Raw genomic sequence first — 18,020 nt, forward strand, 5'->3', positions numbered from 1 at the left:
GCCGTTACCCGTTACCGCCTCCGCTTCGATTTGGTAACAGTGATGAGGTGCTTCTTGTGCCATGCCTGATGTGTGCCTGTGTAATTGGCTTGAAGTTATTGAAGTTGCAATTTGCATGACCGGTAGAGCTGGTGACATTGCACGGGCTTTGCACACGGCACGTATTCGAATTTCCAACAGTTGTTGAAGTCTTACCTTAGCGTCTTATACCTTGTTTTAATTCTGGACATCGCTTTCCAACAAGCCCCACACACGAGATTATCAAACGTCCGTTTAATACTTCAAGCGCTGCCGGCATTATGAGGCCACTGGTGACGTGCCGGTGACGTTGCCTTGAGTGATATTGCGATATTGTTCGGCTGGAGCAGCTGGGCGTCACTTAGAAGTTGAACGGCCTCTGGCAACGGTCTCTGTTTGCGAGTCTACTTTTTCGAGTTTCGGTAAGCAATCAACTTTCTCATTCCTACAAGTTTTGTGTAGTATAGTATCACGTACTTACAAGCTACGTAACAAAGCGTAATGTTTTGCGCCGCGCACTGCACATTGTGTTTACCAGCTTTGGTAGTTGCTTCGGTGTTCTGGTTCTGTGACGTTACGTCTAGCTGCTGTTTTTAAGAGGATGTTTCGGGCAAATGCCTTTTGCACTTGTCGCGCGTGATATTTGCTTTCATCACGGCTGTCGACCTGCATCAGCTACGGGGGGAGGGCGTTGATTTCCGCAAAAAGGTTTTTCACATAAATCTCTCGGATCCGAATTTTTGTACATTTATTTTCTGTTAGTGTTGTTGTCAGCAGGGGCCTCGCCGCCGATCAAGCCACTTTTGAGAAACTTGTTTGAGTTTACTTGAATAGAATTTACACTTCTCAACTCATTCAAGTCAGATGATAAGGTGCTGTGCTGTACAGTGTCCTCCACTTGCAAGCATTCTCTCCTCCAAAATTGCTGTTATTGTCCATGGATATCGTTACCTCAGTGTTTAGACATCTTTGCTCCAGTATACTTTCAGCAACTCGGTTCTCCGTGTAGATTTCACTTTCACTGTGCTGAGGTGCAGGAGCGTAGCGAGAAAAAGATTTCGGTAGAGGTTCTGTGGGAACTGGTGTGGATTTCACCATCGTTTTCGTTTCCCAAAAGCGCTACCACAGGTACAGTTTCGGGTTAGAGGATTGACCCCCCCCCCTCCCCAAGTCTCCCCTTTGGCTATGCCACTGTTGAGGTGCAAGACTGACTTGGAGACGTGATTAAGACTTACAGCCAGGTCCATTATTGCAACAAGACAGAACGGTTTTGCTCTGAGTATCAGCTCTGGGTAAGTGCCAAGTAAACGAGGATGCTGAGGATACACCAGCTGCTGTAACTGCTGGGTAAAGGTCCCTTTACCCAACAGTTTATGGGGTGTTGCATCGTTTTATTACTACAGCACAGATATTTAACGTCTGGCACAAGTGTTCATACCATTGTTGCTAAAAGATGCTTATTAATGGGGTCTTGCAGAATTGCATATCCGACAATGCGAGAGTTTGTTTTACTCAGGTAGCCCTGAAATCCCAGTAGCTTAAACTCAAGGTCACTAGTGTCAGCCGAACAAATAACAATTCTGGATGCTTTCAGGTTCACACATTGAATCAGAAAGTGCGGACAGGTATGCTAGGTTGGTGGTTTTCCATGTCAGAGGGTGTATAGTACTGTGGTCAAACAGTGTCTGAATTCAGAGCGGGGTATGCTCTGAATTTGTGATGAAGACTCTGTTCTGAGCAGTATCCTATTCTTTCGATTCCCGAGGGCAGCAATGGGTGGTTTTTAACTTGAGACGTGCCACTATATGCATGCTGGGTCTTCGAACTTCCGGTCCGAAATCCCGCTCAATTGGAGCAAAGCAAAACTTTATAAACTCTGGGTTAAACGACAACCAAGATGAGTTCGCCTGGCCACGCCTGGGAACACCTGGCCACCAAAGAAGTAAGGTACTTTAACAAATACTTCGCACGTAGTTTTCTTATGACAGAAATAAGATTTCGTGACACATCATGCATGTTTCGGTTTCACTTGACCTGCGCTTTGAAATCGTGGTCTTTTGCTGTGCGAAATATTCTGTTACAGCGCGGTCAATTTGACGCTTCCGATAACAAAGATAACAACAGACATTTCAGATATGACGCAACAAAATGTACAGGCAGTATTTTACCCAGCAATCTTCTGCACTCTGAGGATAATTCGTCTGCGACGAAGCTATGACTTTCGTGATATTCTGTTCACATTATGAGTTGATAATGTTGTCACAGCCACGCACAATTGCACATGATAGGTACACAGCACAGCATTTGGTAACAAGTGCCTACACCCCTTAGTCCAAGTCTCGTTTACGGTGATAACATTTTTCCAAGGGCGCAGGATCCAAGGACACGCGATACAGTTTGTCCTTTTTCGGGAGAATTAGTGTAGTTAAGTGATGAACATTTGCATATTTTTACTTTGAAAACACGCTGACACTATATGACTCCAGTAGAAGTTCAGACTGGAAGCGTAAGTCCACATGACATTGCAACTTCCCTTACGTCATTTTGAAAGGAAGTTGCAAACCATTCATTGACGCAATGTCAGCGACTGCCAGGGGTCGAACATGGACCTCTCATATTGCTGGTCACGTGTGCTATCATTGCAATACGCTAACATTGCATTCTGATCAACGTACCAATACCTCATTCAAGAACACAGATGCACATTCACTCTGGCCATATTTTGCTACATGTTTGCTCCATCCATGTTTTTGTGAGTCATAAGAACCACTAACATTGATTCCAGTGATTCCCAAAGACTGCATTGGAGGAAAAGTCATTTTCCTAGTCCCCTATCCTCTTGAGAGGTGACATGAAAAATGATAAGAGTGATGTCTTGGGTTCTTAAACAAAAGCAGTAGAACTCCTGTGCAAACTCTTGAATAAAGCAAAGGGCAAGACAGAAGGATGTAGCGCATCATTTGGTAGTCCTCGTTTCTTGTCCTTGATTTTACTTTAAGGCTTGCACTCAAGTTTTACTGCCTTTATTATGAGACTACCTTCCTCATTCCTAGGTTGGAAAGGTACCTGTGAGGTGACTCTGCCATTGACATGAGTGTGATAATAAAACAAAACTTACTGAACACTGATATTGATAAAAACAATGCTAGCTCATTTCTAGCAGATACGATTGTTGTCTGTACATACCTGCTGAAATGCACATCCATTTGGCCCGAATCCTATTGACTACAGGAAAGGGATGGCCTATCACGTTATTCCACAAGTTCTCATTGTACTTCCATACATGCCACTTGGCCTCTTCACACTTCATGGATTCTTATCTGCAGTTCTTATCTGCTCTTAGAGTTTGCAAAGCAATCTCTGGCAATTGTCTGAAGTGACCTCACATATATACGCAAGGAGACAAGGGTGCAAGGAACTGTTTCTGAGCTCTGTTGACCAGCAGTAGTTTGATCTACATACGTGCACATGACAGGCATATGAGAGCTTGCACTAGTATCCCAGGAGGAACTGCGTTGTTCAGTATGCAATTCATGCTGCTAACACGCCGCAATATATTTGTTCAACGGCCGAGGATGCCAGCAACCTGATGACAGGGAGCAAATTACTCATAGTGATCATAGTCTATAGTTGTCTCGCAACAAATGATTATTGTGTGATTATTGAATTCACTGTGTATTGTACATAATCATAGCTATTCGTAGTGCTCTTACTGTATTGTTTTACTAGCCCCACTTTATATGTACCGTAATTTCACGCGTATAAGCCGCACCGCAGATAAGCCGCAGGACGCGTTTTTTGGGACGTTTTGAAAATTTTCTGGCAGATAAGCCGCACCCGCAGATAAGCCGCGGGCAATACGAGACGACTGATTTGTGCGACAAAGGACACCATAGAGAAGGCCATAAACCCTGTGGTCCATACTCCGGGATCGGCACAGTGTAGAACAGAGGAGGTCAGTTCTGGAGTTCTACCAAGATCGGATTGTGCCCTTGTGGGGGGGTTTTCGTGGACTTCAGTGGGGGTCAGTGATCTTCCAGAAGACGTGAATCACTGTCACCACTTTCCTTAAAGCTGCTTGGGGGAATGCACCAGGAAGATCAATCTACTCGAATGTGGACCCGTCCCTGTTACGCACTGTTCGTGCATCTGCAGGGCAGTGCTGTTCCAGAGGCACTGTCGGCCCTTTCGTTAAAATCGGCGTATGGGGAAAATACCAGGAAAAAATAGTCATCAGAAAAGCCGCACCGGTGGATAAGCCGCAGGGCGCCCATGAGAAAAAAAAATCGCGCATAAGCCGCGGCTAATACGCGTGAAAATACGGTACTAAAATTCCATGCCATACCCTTCCTGCTCTCGTGGTGAATGAACCCCCCCTCCATTGAGTACGCTCCGTTTCCTCGTGTTTTGAACAGAGCACTAACAGGATGAGAAATTGTGTATTTTTCTTAAGTGGTGCACTTGCATATTCAGTTCAGGTATTTTTATTTCTTTTGCCTACTGATATGTTTTTGCCCGCAGAGCTCCGAGGCATCCTGTGGAAAATATGCGCTGTTTACTCGTAGTTAATCATCATTTATCCTCGGATGTCGTCATCATTACTTTGAACCTCACACTCCGCATATTAAATGATTTGCTTGTCGTTATTCTACTCTCAAGTGTCTATCGCATGCAAGCTCTGCGATAGCCTTAGCTCTTTGCCCTGTGCCCTGCCTTGGAAAAAATCCCTCGGGAATTAACATGCTTAAAGTGTACTCTAACCCCCATGCGGTTAATGTATCGCAAGATATTTGTTTCCACAGATAGCGTATCCGATGGCTCGACGGATCCCTCTGTCGCTTTTTGCTGACTCAAGCTGTATAATTTATTATCAGCATTATGACTAATTGGAATCCCCAGAATTTGCTCTCCTGTGTGGAGGCAATTTGGGCTCGTTGGTGCTTTGGGGCAGGCATTATATATTGGAGCTCTGAAGACAGACGCAAATAAAATGACGAAACGCACGCGCAACGAAATATGTGTACTGCCAGTTGACGCACCTGCGACACTTCTGAAAGTTACTGTAAAAGTAAACTAAAAAAATACCTTGCTGTTCCAGTTTGATGCAACATGTCTTCTTCAGAACTACCTGAAGTCTTGAAGAAAGTATTCAGGTATGTTTCAGCGTTTACAATTGAGCCTGTCACATTTAACGTGCATCTTAGCAGACACATTTTGCTTCAGTATCTTCAGCAGTTATTCGGTGAAGGTGTACAATTGACCTAAATATCCTGGTGGTCACATTACGGAAAAAAATGAGAAAGAGGAATCCTTAAAATCATTTGTGTCATCAAAGTCTAGCACTTCAGCATCATATTTATTAATTTGCATCTCCCGTAACGGCATTTTACTGTGGAGTCTGATGATGTGCTCCATATGTTCATTGTTTTCAACGTAACAGCTCATAACAGTGTTCCTTGCATCCCTTTCCTGAACGAGGTCCTTTGCATCTGCATGGCGTAGAAGCCTTTTTTTCCTGTGGAACTATTTTTTTCCTGAGAACATTTGCATTCATTTGCCATGCAACAAGTTTAGTGTTTAGCACTGAATTAATGACATCATCGTGATTATTTAAGTTTAATCATTATTTAAGTGTTATTGCCTCTTTGACGTCATCACTCATCCATCATTTACCGGTTTTGTTGTGTTGTTGTTGTTGCCTATTTGCTTTGTTCGATATGTTAACCCACTCCCCTCTGTAGTGCTCTGCCCTGAGGGGTGCTTAAAAGGGGTGCTGCAGTTTTTTTCGGGACTGTATTCATGCACACTCCCAACTACACTAAACACAAAACATTATTAAGAGCTGCACATAGTTTGTAGCCTGGCTTGTTTGCTAGTGTCCTTGCAGAAAGAGTGGTGTTTCTCCTATCAATAAAGACACCATAAAAATTATTCTGTGTATCATTCTCATAAAAAAAGGGACTTCTACAGTATGTATGTTAAGAATTATTTCTGTGCTTTCAGCGTTGTGGATTTGAAACAGGATGCCTTTATCAAGACTCTTGGTGAAGCAGTGGCAATCAAGAGTGTATCAGGGTGGCCAGACGCAAGAAACGATGTCGTTCATATGGTTAACTGGATGAAGAAGGTGAGTACAAAAAATGACGAAGGTTCAAATATGCTATACGTTTGTTCGAGGTTTGTGTGGCATATTTGGGAGGTCTGTTTAAATTCCCTAGAAATGACAGTGAGGAAAATTGTGATGACTGTGGGTACCAAGTTCTTCTCGCATTCGTGTTGAACATTTCAAATGCAGTGCTATCAGTAGAGGTGTGCAGGTATCTGCAGGTAACCGTGGGTATACCTGCAGATACCTGCACAGTTTTACGACTTGTGTCTAGAAATGCCATGTTGCGGCTAAAATAGAGATGTAACTGCAATGGGTGTGCGTGGATAGTGAGGGTAAACCCGCATTATTCTCCTCCCACAAAACTAATGTTTTGCGACCCTAACTTATTAATTTTGGCATTCCTCCCAGGTTTCATCGAGAACAATGCCTGAATAAAGTAAACTTTTTTTACCTTTCGCCGGAGCACCTGTGGGTTTCGCTTAAATATGGTTGGCAAATTGGACATGGAACATTGAGCGAAACAGCATGCACTCGTGGAAATGCTTTCTCTTTTCATTTAGTTATTTGCAAGTTGAAATTCGGTGTCTCTTTAGGTTGCAGGTAATGCAGGTATACCCGCATCTTGCGCCTCAGGTTGCGGGTAATTGTGGGTGTACCAGCACTGCGTCCGTGGGTAATGCAGGTATACCCGCATCTTGCGCCTCTGGTTGCGGGTAGTTGTGGGTGTACCCGCACTGTATCAGCGAGTAATGCAGGTATACCCGCATCTTGCGCCTCGGGTTGCGGGTAATTGTGGGTGTACCCGCACTGCGTCCGTGGGTAATGCAGGTATACCCGAATCTTGCGCCTCTGGTTGCGGGTAATTGTGGGTGTACCAGCACTGCGTCCGTGGGTAATGCAGGTATACCCGCATCTTGCGCCTCAGGTTGCGGGTAATTGTGGGTGTACCAGCACTGCGTCCGTGGGTAATGCAGGTATACCCGCATCTTGCGCCTCTGGTTGCGGGTAGTTGTGGGTGTACCCGCACTGTATCAGCGAGTAATGCAGGTATACCCGCATCTTGCGCCTCGGGTTGCGGGTAATTGTGGGTGTACCCGCACTGCGTCCGTGGGTAATGCAGGTATACCCGAATCTTGCGCCTCTGGTTGCGGGTGTACACTTCTAGCTACCAGTAAACTCAGTCATATGGACATTTTTCAACTTACCAGACGAATTTCGAAAAAAAAAAAAAAACGCCAGCTCACACCTTAACAGAGTAGCAGTCGAGGCCAGGGAAACAGAAGGATGAACAGATTACTTAAGCCTCAATGCCTATTACATATGTACTTCGATATAGGTCACCTACAAGTCAGAGATGCATGGCTTAGTGTGTTGATAAGAGGGTGTAGTGACAAAAGGGTGTAACGGGATAGGGTGTAAGATAGCATAGTGTAACTAGTAGCATTAGTTACGACTAGACTAGAAATAGGGAGGTTCGGGGTCGAATAGTGCTGTCGTTTAATCACCTAACACTGATTACGCATTTTGCTTACTGACATAGGATGTGACAAAGTTAGATAAGTGCTTTGGTGACTTTTGGTGCATTAGGGAAGACTCCTAGGAAAACTATAAAATTTATATTGGCTACAATACAGAGTTTTTTTTACACAACACCCTTCTAACAAAATAAATGCTTGAAAGCTCTTTTGCGGATTGCTCTCACTTATAATGTGAAGAAACGTGTCTCTGTTCTTCTTGCATAGAAACTGGAAGCTGAAGGTGCTGTTTGTGAGCTCAGAGATATTGGAGAGCAAGCCCTGCCCGATGGGTCTGTCCTCCCCCTCCCTCCTGTGTTAATCGGCCATTTGGGATCTGATCCCAAGAAGAAGACTGTCCTGGTGTATGGCCATTTGGATGTGCAACCGGCACTCAAGGTTGGTCATTTTGTCGAGCATTTTAAAGAGAAATGAAAGCTCCCTCCATAAATTTTACGGCTGTGGTGGATTATGCAATAACTATGGTTGTAGCTGACCTCTCACGTGAGGAAGAGGTCTTCAACTCCTTCGCAGTGCCCATAAATGGATTATTTCAGAACTGTCCAGAGGCTGACTTTCGCCTGGCGCAGGGTGACGAGGAACCCCTGTTGTGAAACCTCCAGTGAAACTTTACAATGCAGATTCCTGTTGATAAGAATAACTCTTTTACTGTCTGGGCTATCTCTGGGCTATCTCGGGGAAGAGTGTAACAACATTTTAAGATTCAAAATTGTGGATACACGTGCGTGAGTTTTGGGAGCTATACGTGTACATACAGGGTGTTTCACCTAAAGTGGTAAAAAATTCTAACCGGCGACATACTTGAAGGAGGATTGTGGGACTTTCGGCAATTACCTTCTGGAAACTTTTGCCGCCATTTAGGAAGGCTTTGGACAATTTTTAATTGAGGGAAATTTATATTTTTCAATTGAACTTTGAAAATTGCCAAGCGAACTTCATTTTTTTGATGACAGAAATATGTATGAAGTTCTCCACGGATAAACACAGACCCAACAAAAACTATGCACAGTATTGCAACAGAAATAGTCGGGGGAAAAAAATAGTAAAAATTCCTCTTTAGCCCCGCCTGCTTGGTTGTCGCAAAGAAGAGCGCACGGGAGATGCGGGGAGAGGAGGAAGTGTTCCCGCCTCTTGTTTTACCTTTCTTTCCCCCGCTTTAACCTTGATACTAGTGACAACCGTCTTATCACAAAGAAGGCAAAACAAATGAAGGCAGGGACACTTCCTCCTCTGACACACATTTCGCGGCGCTAAAGGATAATTGTCACAAATTTTTTTTCCGACTATTTCTGTTGCGATACTGTGCATAGTTTTTGTTGGGTCTGCGGTTATCCGTAGAGGACTTCATATTTCTGTTTTAAAAAAAAGTGAGGTTCGCTTGGCAATTTTCGAAGTTCAATTGACAAAAATAAATTTCCCGGAATTAAAAATTGTCCAAAGCCTTCCCCGATGGCGGCAAAAGTTTTCAGAAGGTAATTGCCGAAAGTCCCACAATCCTCGGGCGAGTACGTCGCCAGTTAGAATTTTTTATCACTTTGGGTGAAACACCTTATATATTCTAACAGTTTTCACATTATCTTAGCGGGAATGTGTGTTTCTTTTATGCAGGGCCCTAGATATTTTTTCAGGTCTTTGGAATCTCCAGTAACAAAACATTACAACTTAATGCAACTATTGTTGTTGCTTACAACTTGCCTTGAGTTGGCTGGTGATGGTGTCCTGAAGCTATAGTGGTGAGGTTTGCAGTATCATCTATGATGACTAACTAATGAACAATAAGCGCACGTAACAAATAACCTTTCCTAGACATAGTTTTTGTCCCCCAGTGTCGGGTTTTTAAGTTATGGATGGTTAAGTTATGGACCAGCAGCTAACTTGCTACCTCTCTATCCACTCGTTCTAGTTTTTGTGTAACGTGCATCAATTACATGTGCAGGAAGATGGCTGGGACACAGACCCTTTTGTGCTAATTGAGAAAGATGGGAAGCTGTACGGTCGTGGCTCAACAGACGACAAGGGGCCTGTCATTGGTTGGCTCAATGCAATACAGTCCTACAAAGAGGCAAATGTTGATCTGCCTGTTAATCTCAAGGTTTGTATTTGTGCTCAAGAGAGTTTTTTCTGTCCATTAATGACCGTGAGTGTAGTCTCCTGCATAATCACCAACTATAGGTACATTCACCGTATGTTGAGCTAATTTTCATACGAGTAATGTAGCGTTCTCTGGTGATCTTTTGTTAGAACTGATAACTTGTTGTAGGTGTGATTGGTACAACCACGATTGGCTCGCTTTTTCTCTGAACAGTTTGTATTCGAAGGCATGGAAGAGTCTGGCTCTGAAGGGTTGGATGACCTACTGTTTAGTATGAAGGACACAGACTTCCTGAAAAATGTAGACTACGTTTGCATCTCTGACAATTACTGGCTCGGAAAGAACAAGCCTTGCCTCACCTATGGTCTCAGGTAGGAATTTTGTCTTGGGAGTGACAGGCGTTCAGTAAAAGTCTCGTCATTATTTCTTAGAGGCCTCTGCTACTTTGCCGTGGAAATTCAGTGTGCTGCTAAGGACCTCCATTCGGGTGTGTTCGGTGGAACAGTGTAAGTACAACTGGGGTTCATTTATGCCGTGTGTGCCAATTGATTCATTAATTCTCGTTGTGTTATTAGGCACGAGAGCCTTTCCGACTTGGTGTACATTCTGGACAACCTGACGGACTCTTGCGGTCAAATACTCATCCCGGGCATCATGGATGACGTAGCACCGGTAACAGATAAAGAACGTGCCCTCTACGCAGATCTCGACTTTGATATGGTACGATCAATCGGGTCCTCTGTAAAGCTTAGCGTAATAAAATGCCCCCCCTCGTAGGAAGAGTTCCGCAAAGACGTTGGATGCAAGAAGCTTGCTTGTAGCGATAAAGCTGAGCTGCTCATGGCACGTTGGCGTTTTCCCACCTTATCTGTCCATGGTATGGTTCCCACCATTAGCCCTCTGGTACTCAAATGCATGACCTACTAGATTATAATGACCGTGTCATAATTGGCAACCCCTCTGAGGAGCCCGTCTGCACGATCCGCTGGGGGCGCTACTCTTTGGCCCGGGACAGAGCCGTATATTAAACGGGAGTCTGGCCATTAATGGGTCATGCCTATACCCGAAGCTCCACCCACTTTTTCAGCTTTCCGACCAATGAAGTCTTGAAATATGGGGCGCTATCAATCAGCCTATCCTCACTATTTGCCCCCCTATCCAACATGGGCAGCGCCATTTTGGGTGGCAAGTGGATTGGATACTTCTCGCAATCTGTAAAAGTAGTGGATTGTTGGTGCAAATTTGATAAGCGCCATCTAGGGAGCGTAAGGCACGTCTGGAATTGTCGTCTGCTTCCGTCGTTGTACCGCTGCCGGCAGAACCACCTGCTGGGACACATTCTGTTGTCGGTATGATTTTTAAACAAATCTACATGAATAGTTGGAATATAAGAAGCAACAATGTTTATATCCATGAAATCCAGCTGTTACATACAAGATTGTACAGCACAGCGCCGTTTTTGTTATGATTTCGTTGTGATCGCCATGCTCACTAGGCCTAACACCGGCGACAAAACGTATTATTTTCAGTCAGATATCGATGGATGAGCATAAGTTGAAACTGATTTCCGAGAAATTTATATTAGGATGTACATTTGCAGCGTAAAATCAGGTTAGTCTGTGAAAAATTTTTGTCACGAAATCCCCGCTTCACCGTGTTTGTTTTTGTCGGCATTTTGGGTGGCAGTATGGTGTCATGATAACCCCCTTGGTAAAAAGCAAACCAATCAGAGGAGCGAAACTGATTGACAGGTCGAGCCTCTTTTTGTGACTCCTCCCAATGGCCAGACTCCCTTTTAATATACGGCTCTGGCCTGGGAGACCTGCATCATGATTGGACGATGGAAATTTGAATTTTGAACGCGCAGAAGCGGGTCTACGACTACCGTAGCAGATGACAGCAACAGCTTTTATGAAAACACGTAGAATGATGATAATCAACTTTCGAAAGAAGCATCTCCCGTGGGGCATGCACCGCTTCTACAAAAATACTAAGGTAAGCCGAAGTACAAAGTGTTGGCAGAAATTGAGGAAGCAATAACAGGGCCACCGGCCTCGGTGGCTCAGTCGGTAGCGTGTTCGCCTTCTGATCTCGAGATCACGAGTTCGAACCCGACCGAGGACGCCAGGAACTTTGGGGCAGGGTACAAGTTGCTGAGACACGCCGTCTTGCACGAGAGACGTTAAACACGGGGTTCCGTGTGGTGAGCTTTCATCGCACATTAAAGAACCCTCAGGTGGGCAAGAGCAATCCACAGACCCTGACCGCTGTGGCATCGCTCGTGATCTCAGTTGTTTCGCGACGTAAACCCCCAATTCTTTAAAATTATAAGCAACAACCGGGCCGATGAGTAGCGCCACCGTTAGCTCCCAAATGTGGTGCTGTGAAGGGGTGCCTATGACATGGTCGTTATAATCTAGTAGGGCGTGCCTAAATGCGATTTGAACTTGCTGATAGTTGTTGCTTTTTACTGTAGGCATCGAAGGTGCTTTTCATGGTGCTGGTGCTAAGACCGTAATACCCCAGAAGGTGGTGGGAAAGTTCTCCGTCCGCATTGTTCCCAACCAAGAACCCAAGAAAGTGGAGAAGGTGGTCTTGGACTACCTCAACGAGCTCTGGAAGCGTAGGAACAGCCCCAACACCATGAAGTAAGGATTGATTTTGATGCAGATGCAGATGCTCTTGTGTCTTAAAATAGCACAGAAGTCATTTTTAACACCCAGTTTTCTTCCTATAAAACTGTTAAGTAGGCCAGTAAGATGCACCGTGCGGAATAATTTACATCACAGAGTCATAATTATCGCAGAAACTGAATTTAAAATACGTCGCAAAAAGCGACCGTGCGCAACGGTGGTGAAGAGCAGTACCAGCCTGTGATTTGCCTGGAACCTCACGCTGACGCTATAAGGAGAACGCTCGCTGATTGGCCTAGAGAAATGTCTGCTACTCCGTTGTCGTCTGCTACTCGGCTGTTCGGGGTTCTGATAAAGCCTTTCTCCTTGCTCGGTAATGCTTCGGCCGCTCCTTCTATCCCCAATTCTCCGGGAAAACTGGTAAAACAGGTTTACGGCGGCAAAGGGACAAGGCGCTGACCCCCCACTGACCGGCAAACCAGAACGAGTCTCCTTATGGTTATCGGTGACGTGCCATCATACCTCCTCATCCTCGTTATAGCTGGAGTGGCGAGTTAAGGGTGAAGCCAGCTATGTTTATGTGTTTTTTTCTGGGAAACAAATTGCACACATCAAAACCTTTCGCGCTACTTGGTATAATGACACACACACTTTCATCAGATGTCTTAATCTGAAATTTTTTTGGATGGCCCTCTGTACTCCTTTAAGTAAGCAAAATACTGCCGAATTCTTGCAACATGTAGTTTCTCTGTGGCTCGCGGAAGTTGCATAAAATTAATTTCTGCTTCAAAGAAGCGGTCAACTTTGCGATCAAATAATTAACGTGCAAGCACATTTGGAGAGTGTTTTGTGGCACATGTTCTGCACTACCTAGGTTTTTCTCTCCTAAGCTTTCCACCGTTGCAGTTGATTCTGATGTCAGTGAAGGCAACCACTTTTAGTGCTTACAGCTCTATTGTGAGTCTGCTAAACTTCTCATTGCTCAATTTCCAGGGCATTCATGTTGAGCGGCGGACGTCACTGGATCAGTGACCCATTCCACCCACACTTTGAAGCTGGAGCAGCTGCTACAAAGCATGGTACGGGCATATTACAACATGGCCACTTGAGAAAGTATGAAATTTAAGTGGTGTTTTGAGCACAAAATTGATTTTTGAGGCCCAATACATGTCTCGAAGAGCAGCTTGAGTTGGAAGGTCCAGTCCAGGGTCGTTGAAGAATACGGCCCGTAGAGTCACAATGTTGTCTGCTTCAGCCAGTTGTCATAGACTATTTCCAGCATGAGTGACAGCCTATGCCCAACGAGATAGAGAGGGAATAGAGTGTGCAACCGCGTTGGCGAGGCTCCAAGCTTTGATGCCAGATACCAGTAGGCGACCTTCTCCTTTCTCTCTCGCACTCCTTCTGTCAAGGCAAAAACGAACGAAGAGCAAACGGAAGGAGTGCCAACGCAAGTTGGGTTGAAGAGGCCGTGGGACATGCACGCCCGAGCCAGTGCATCTTTTTCTGCACGAAAACAATCTGCTGAAATTTCGCTATAAAGCCGGTTCCTTATCAGACAGCGGCAAAGACTGGGTGCTGACACACGACGTTCCAGATTCCACTATCTTTCAGCTTCAATGATTTCTCTGCTGGTCTTTCTGATATGTCACGCTATCACACTGTTTCGTTATGTGACTATCATACTATTTCTTCTGTAGGCTTGGGGGGAAAAACTGTTGGCAGCATTACGGAACCAATAAATGCCACCTGAATTTCGAAGCATACGCAGGCAAACACTCTCACCGCATGAGTCCGTAATGTCCGCCATTTGCAAACAAGGCAACCCAGTAAACCAGAAATATCCCAGGTACGTCCCACAAAGGTCGCACACGACGCATATGTCCGCCACGTCTATGGAATAATAAATCTGACGTCCGTGTCCACCGTGTTGACGTCCGTGGAATGTGGAAAAAGTGGGACAAACCATAATCGCCAGGACGTACATACGACGTATTTGGGATATCAGGTGGACATCTCCTAGACGTCTATGCGGGCGTCTAGGAAGGTGCGGTCAACATGACGCTATCCACGGTGGCTTCAAATATGGATGGCGGTTTATCTCTCTATTACCCTCTCTATCTCGTTGCCTATGCCGCTGACGATGGCTAGATGGGATTTGTGATTGGGGCAATACGTAATGATACATAGTCTCGTTTTAGTAATGAACTGGACTTGTTTTTAGTTCAGGTGACATTGACTCTGCACTGTGAAATTTCGCACACAGCATGTGCACATACCACATAGCTTTCACTTCATAACCTGTGCATGGCTTCGAGGGATCATATAAAAAACTGTATTAAAAGTGTGCATTTCTCTTTAACAGCATACGGTGTCCGGCCAGACATGATTCGTGAAGGTGGCAGCATTCCCGTCACATTGACGTTCCAGGAAGTGACTGGCAAGAACGTAATGTTGCTTCCCATGGGGGCGTCTGATGACGGAGCACACTCGCAGAACGAGAAGATCGACCGTAGGAACTATGTCCAAGGGGTTGGTTAACATAATGTGGCATGCATCATTTCTAAGGCCCCGGGTTTTCCGCGATTTCGGGAATTCATCGTTCAAAATCTTTCGTTTGGCACGTAATTTTGCGGAATCCCTTATTTTGCTCGAAATTTCGCGGCGTTTTGCACAGAATTTTGTGTAAATCTAAATTATGCGAGTAAATATGGTAATTGGGTTTTCGAACGGAATGAGGGTGCTTGCACCGAATTTAGGTCCTTTGTGATCAAGTATTTGTCAATTCTTATAAACTCTGTAGAGGCTGAAAGATCTTTCAGCAGGCATAAAATCATTGTACGCAACAGACAGACAGAATTTGCAGTCAGAGGTGAGCGCAAAATATCATGTAATGTTGAGCCACAGCACCGCTTTGAATCTAAGTTTATAAAATATTTTTTGTTCCCACACTATCCAAGAAAATAAGTATTTCCCATTTCAAGCAACCATAGACTCCTTGCCGCGGTAAATCACAGAATTTACGAGTCGGAGCCGCGGAAATTTGAATTTGCCGCCGCAGAAAACCAGGGGCCTTAATCATTTCATTCTGAAAGCCCTTCCTTTATTAAGCAAACTGTTGTTGTACAGTTCAAGTAATTAATTTCCAGTCATGTCTGAATTGTAGCTATAATGCAGTCATTCACAATTATTTCCATCCTCGCTTAGATTAACTTGCATTGCAGTAACGATTCCATTAAATTCACAAATTTGATGCAAGAAGGCAACTAAATCTGCTAAAGCTACTGCTCAAGAAATATCTAAGCAGTATAAAGTGTAATGACACTGTGCCTATTTGCATAATGATTGAAAATACTTTTAGGAATGTACTTGGCATTATTTGTGAGCTATTTCAAACAGTAATAATTGAAAAGATGATTTCTTGCTGGAATATTTTTGTGGCTGGCTTCAAGTGCGTGTATCCTGTGTTATGTTGTAACTGTTCCTTTTTCATTACTTACAGACTAAGGTTCTGGCTGCCTATCTCTATGAGGTATCCCTGCTGAAGTAGGACCGGACACATTTTATACGTGGCACATTCGTGCGATTTGAATATCAGCGATGTACAGGAATTCACCAGTTCCTTTTCTGCATGTGTGTCTACTAATATATTGGTACAACATTTAAATATTTTACCAGCATGCCTTTTTGATACCAAAATTAAAGACATATTTTAATTATTTTGTTGTACCTCACTGGCTTACTGTCTTGCCTCGTAGGTGTCTGCCACTTGATGTTTGGTCTGTTGTATCACACTGTAGTATCAGTATTGAGCACAGCAGTGAGAGCTAGTGTCAACAGCGAGCGGAATAATGCAATACTACGCAGTTTCCCTCAATTTTATGACTTCCGATATCTGCGACACCGTAACTGCATGAACAATGTAGAACATTGGGCTTGTTGGTGTGGCATAGTATATCCATATGTCCACTGATTGAATACAACACACAACAACTATGAACCAGGCATACTTCCTTCCAGCAGGTGGAAGAGGAGTTATAAATGCAAACCTAGGCTCTTCTTAGACTGTATAACTGAGGATGAATATTCACTTACTCGGCAGACAAACCTTTTCCACCTTCACAAGTAAGCGCTTGTGTACATGATCTGGTTCTGGTTCTTGGTCTCTTGTGCTGCTGTTCAATCGGTGTGCTTTCTGATGTGCCTGTTAGCTGCCAGGTCAATACGGGGGAAGTGATCAGTATCGAGACCTACCTGATTCTGCAAACAGCAGCTATCGTTATGTGCGTGGAAGGATGCACACCAAGATGGCTTGCCACTCTTCCTTATCGTGGCCATGTTGTGGCCTCCTTGCAGCACTAATATGTAAAAGACGCCCGCTGAAGCGTGCGCGCAAAGAATAAGGCAAAAGTGTCCTGAAAGTGTGTACGAGTGACAGGTGCACCCTGATTCGTGGCCCTTCACGATGAAAGAGAACATTGAATTAACCAGTCTGTATCTACTCGGTCAGTGGTACTTTGTATCAGATTGTTTTAGCGATCGCCTTTGCGTACTTAACGGTGGTTCGGCGCAATGCGCGAAGCTCTCTGTTTTGCGCGTGCGCAGAACCACCAATGCTATCTGTTACGTACGCAAAGGGGATAAGCGTATGATGCACTAAAACTCGCTATTATTTGACCAATATTTTTTTAAATTTTATCATTATTCGAACTGTCTTTATTCATAATTTTTCGTTAAAATGTGAGATAGCAGAATTGTAGCCAGTCATTACTCAAAGCCACCGTCATTTTTAAGAGCCCTGAACGGAGCACGTACTTTTGCGGTCGTACGCAAAGGTGATTGCATACATAACGGATAGCGTTGGTGGTACTACGCACTGCGCGAAGCTCTCTTTCTGTAATGGGCGTGCACAGAACCATCAACGCTATCCCTTACGTACGCAAAGGCGATAGCGTACGATGTACTGAAACTCTATATTCATCCCCAAATATCGATACGCAAATGAGCCGAACTCGAAAGCAAGCGTAACCAGCACGCAGCACGACCTTCATCATCGACGGCTTTTCTGTGACGCAGAATGGTTTGTTTGTTTGTAAGAAAATGGTTTCATCTATCCAGCAGTTCAGCCCCTACTCCAATCGCTCCTCCGTCGCTTGGAAGCACGACATAGAATGAGCGTCGTACTTCCCGCGCTCGCGACGCGCTTGTTTCGGTTTCGGCTCATTTCCATAGCAATGGACATCCCTGTTTGTAAACAAATGAAGTCATAGCAAGGAAGAACCGATGTTCTGAGGCTGGAACAACATAGAAGGGACAAAAGTCATAGCATTCGCTATGACTTCGCTATTCGCATTCTGAACTACGCTCGAAGCTAGAGGCGAACAAGGTCCGAAAGCCACGGTCTTGAAGGGATTACGACAGTCCCTGAAAAGGACGCGACCTTCGGTCCTACTTTTCTCTCAACAGGAGGCAGCGAACAAGTGCCCATTCGTGGAACCCAGCACTCCCCTTCAGATTTGTTTCGGTTTCAGTTGCGTACAATTACTGGATGACTAATTAGCTAAAATTCATTAATTAACTTATTCATTCGATGTTTTCTGGGAAATGCGAGAGTGTAGAATTGGAGCCGGTCA

The 18,020-nt window shown here is 44.5% G+C and overlaps 1 protein-coding gene across 1 annotated transcript; it reads left to right on the forward strand.

The window, feature by feature from the left end:
• The first annotated feature begins 6 nt into the window (after positions 1 to 6).
• On the forward strand, positions 7 to 16,106 carry LOC135394133 (cytosolic non-specific dipeptidase-like). The gene is made up of 13 exons (XM_064624668.1): positions 7 to 440; positions 5,117 to 5,171; positions 6,022 to 6,145; positions 7,870 to 8,040; positions 9,599 to 9,754; positions 9,968 to 10,125; positions 10,186 to 10,260; positions 10,330 to 10,474; positions 10,532 to 10,631; positions 12,231 to 12,402; positions 13,381 to 13,466; positions 14,753 to 14,919; positions 15,890 to 16,106. Exons 2-13 carry the CDS (start codon positions 5,128 to 5,130, stop codon positions 15,935 to 15,937), a joined length of 1,446 nt encoding a protein of 481 aa, XP_064480738.1. The 5' UTR covers positions 7 to 440; positions 5,117 to 5,127; the 3' UTR covers positions 15,938 to 16,106.
• The last annotated feature ends 1,914 nt before the right edge of the window (positions 16,107 to 18,020 follow it).

The sequence above is a fragment of the Ornithodoros turicata genome, chromosome 5 (assembly GCF_037126465.1).
Source record: "Ornithodoros turicata isolate Travis chromosome 5, ASM3712646v1, whole genome shotgun sequence".
Lineage (NCBI taxonomy): Eukaryota > Metazoa > Arthropoda > Arachnida > Ixodida > Argasidae > Ornithodoros > Ornithodoros turicata.

What these genes read in the sequence shown, in the direction of transcription:
- LOC135394133 (XM_064624668.1), top strand. Translation starts at nt 5,128, where the DNA reads ATGTCTTCTTCAGAACTACCTGAAGTCTTGAAGAAAGTATTCAG. An exon ending in ATGTGCAACCGGCACTCAAG is followed by an intron (nt 8,041 to 9,598) that starts GTTGGTCATTTT and finishes TTACATGTGCAG; the next exon opens with GAAGATGGCTGGGACACAGA. An exon ending in CAGATCTCGACTTTGATATG is followed by an intron (nt 10,475 to 10,531) that starts GTACGATCAATC and finishes CCCCCCTCGTAG; the next exon opens with GAAGAGTTCCGCAAAGACGT.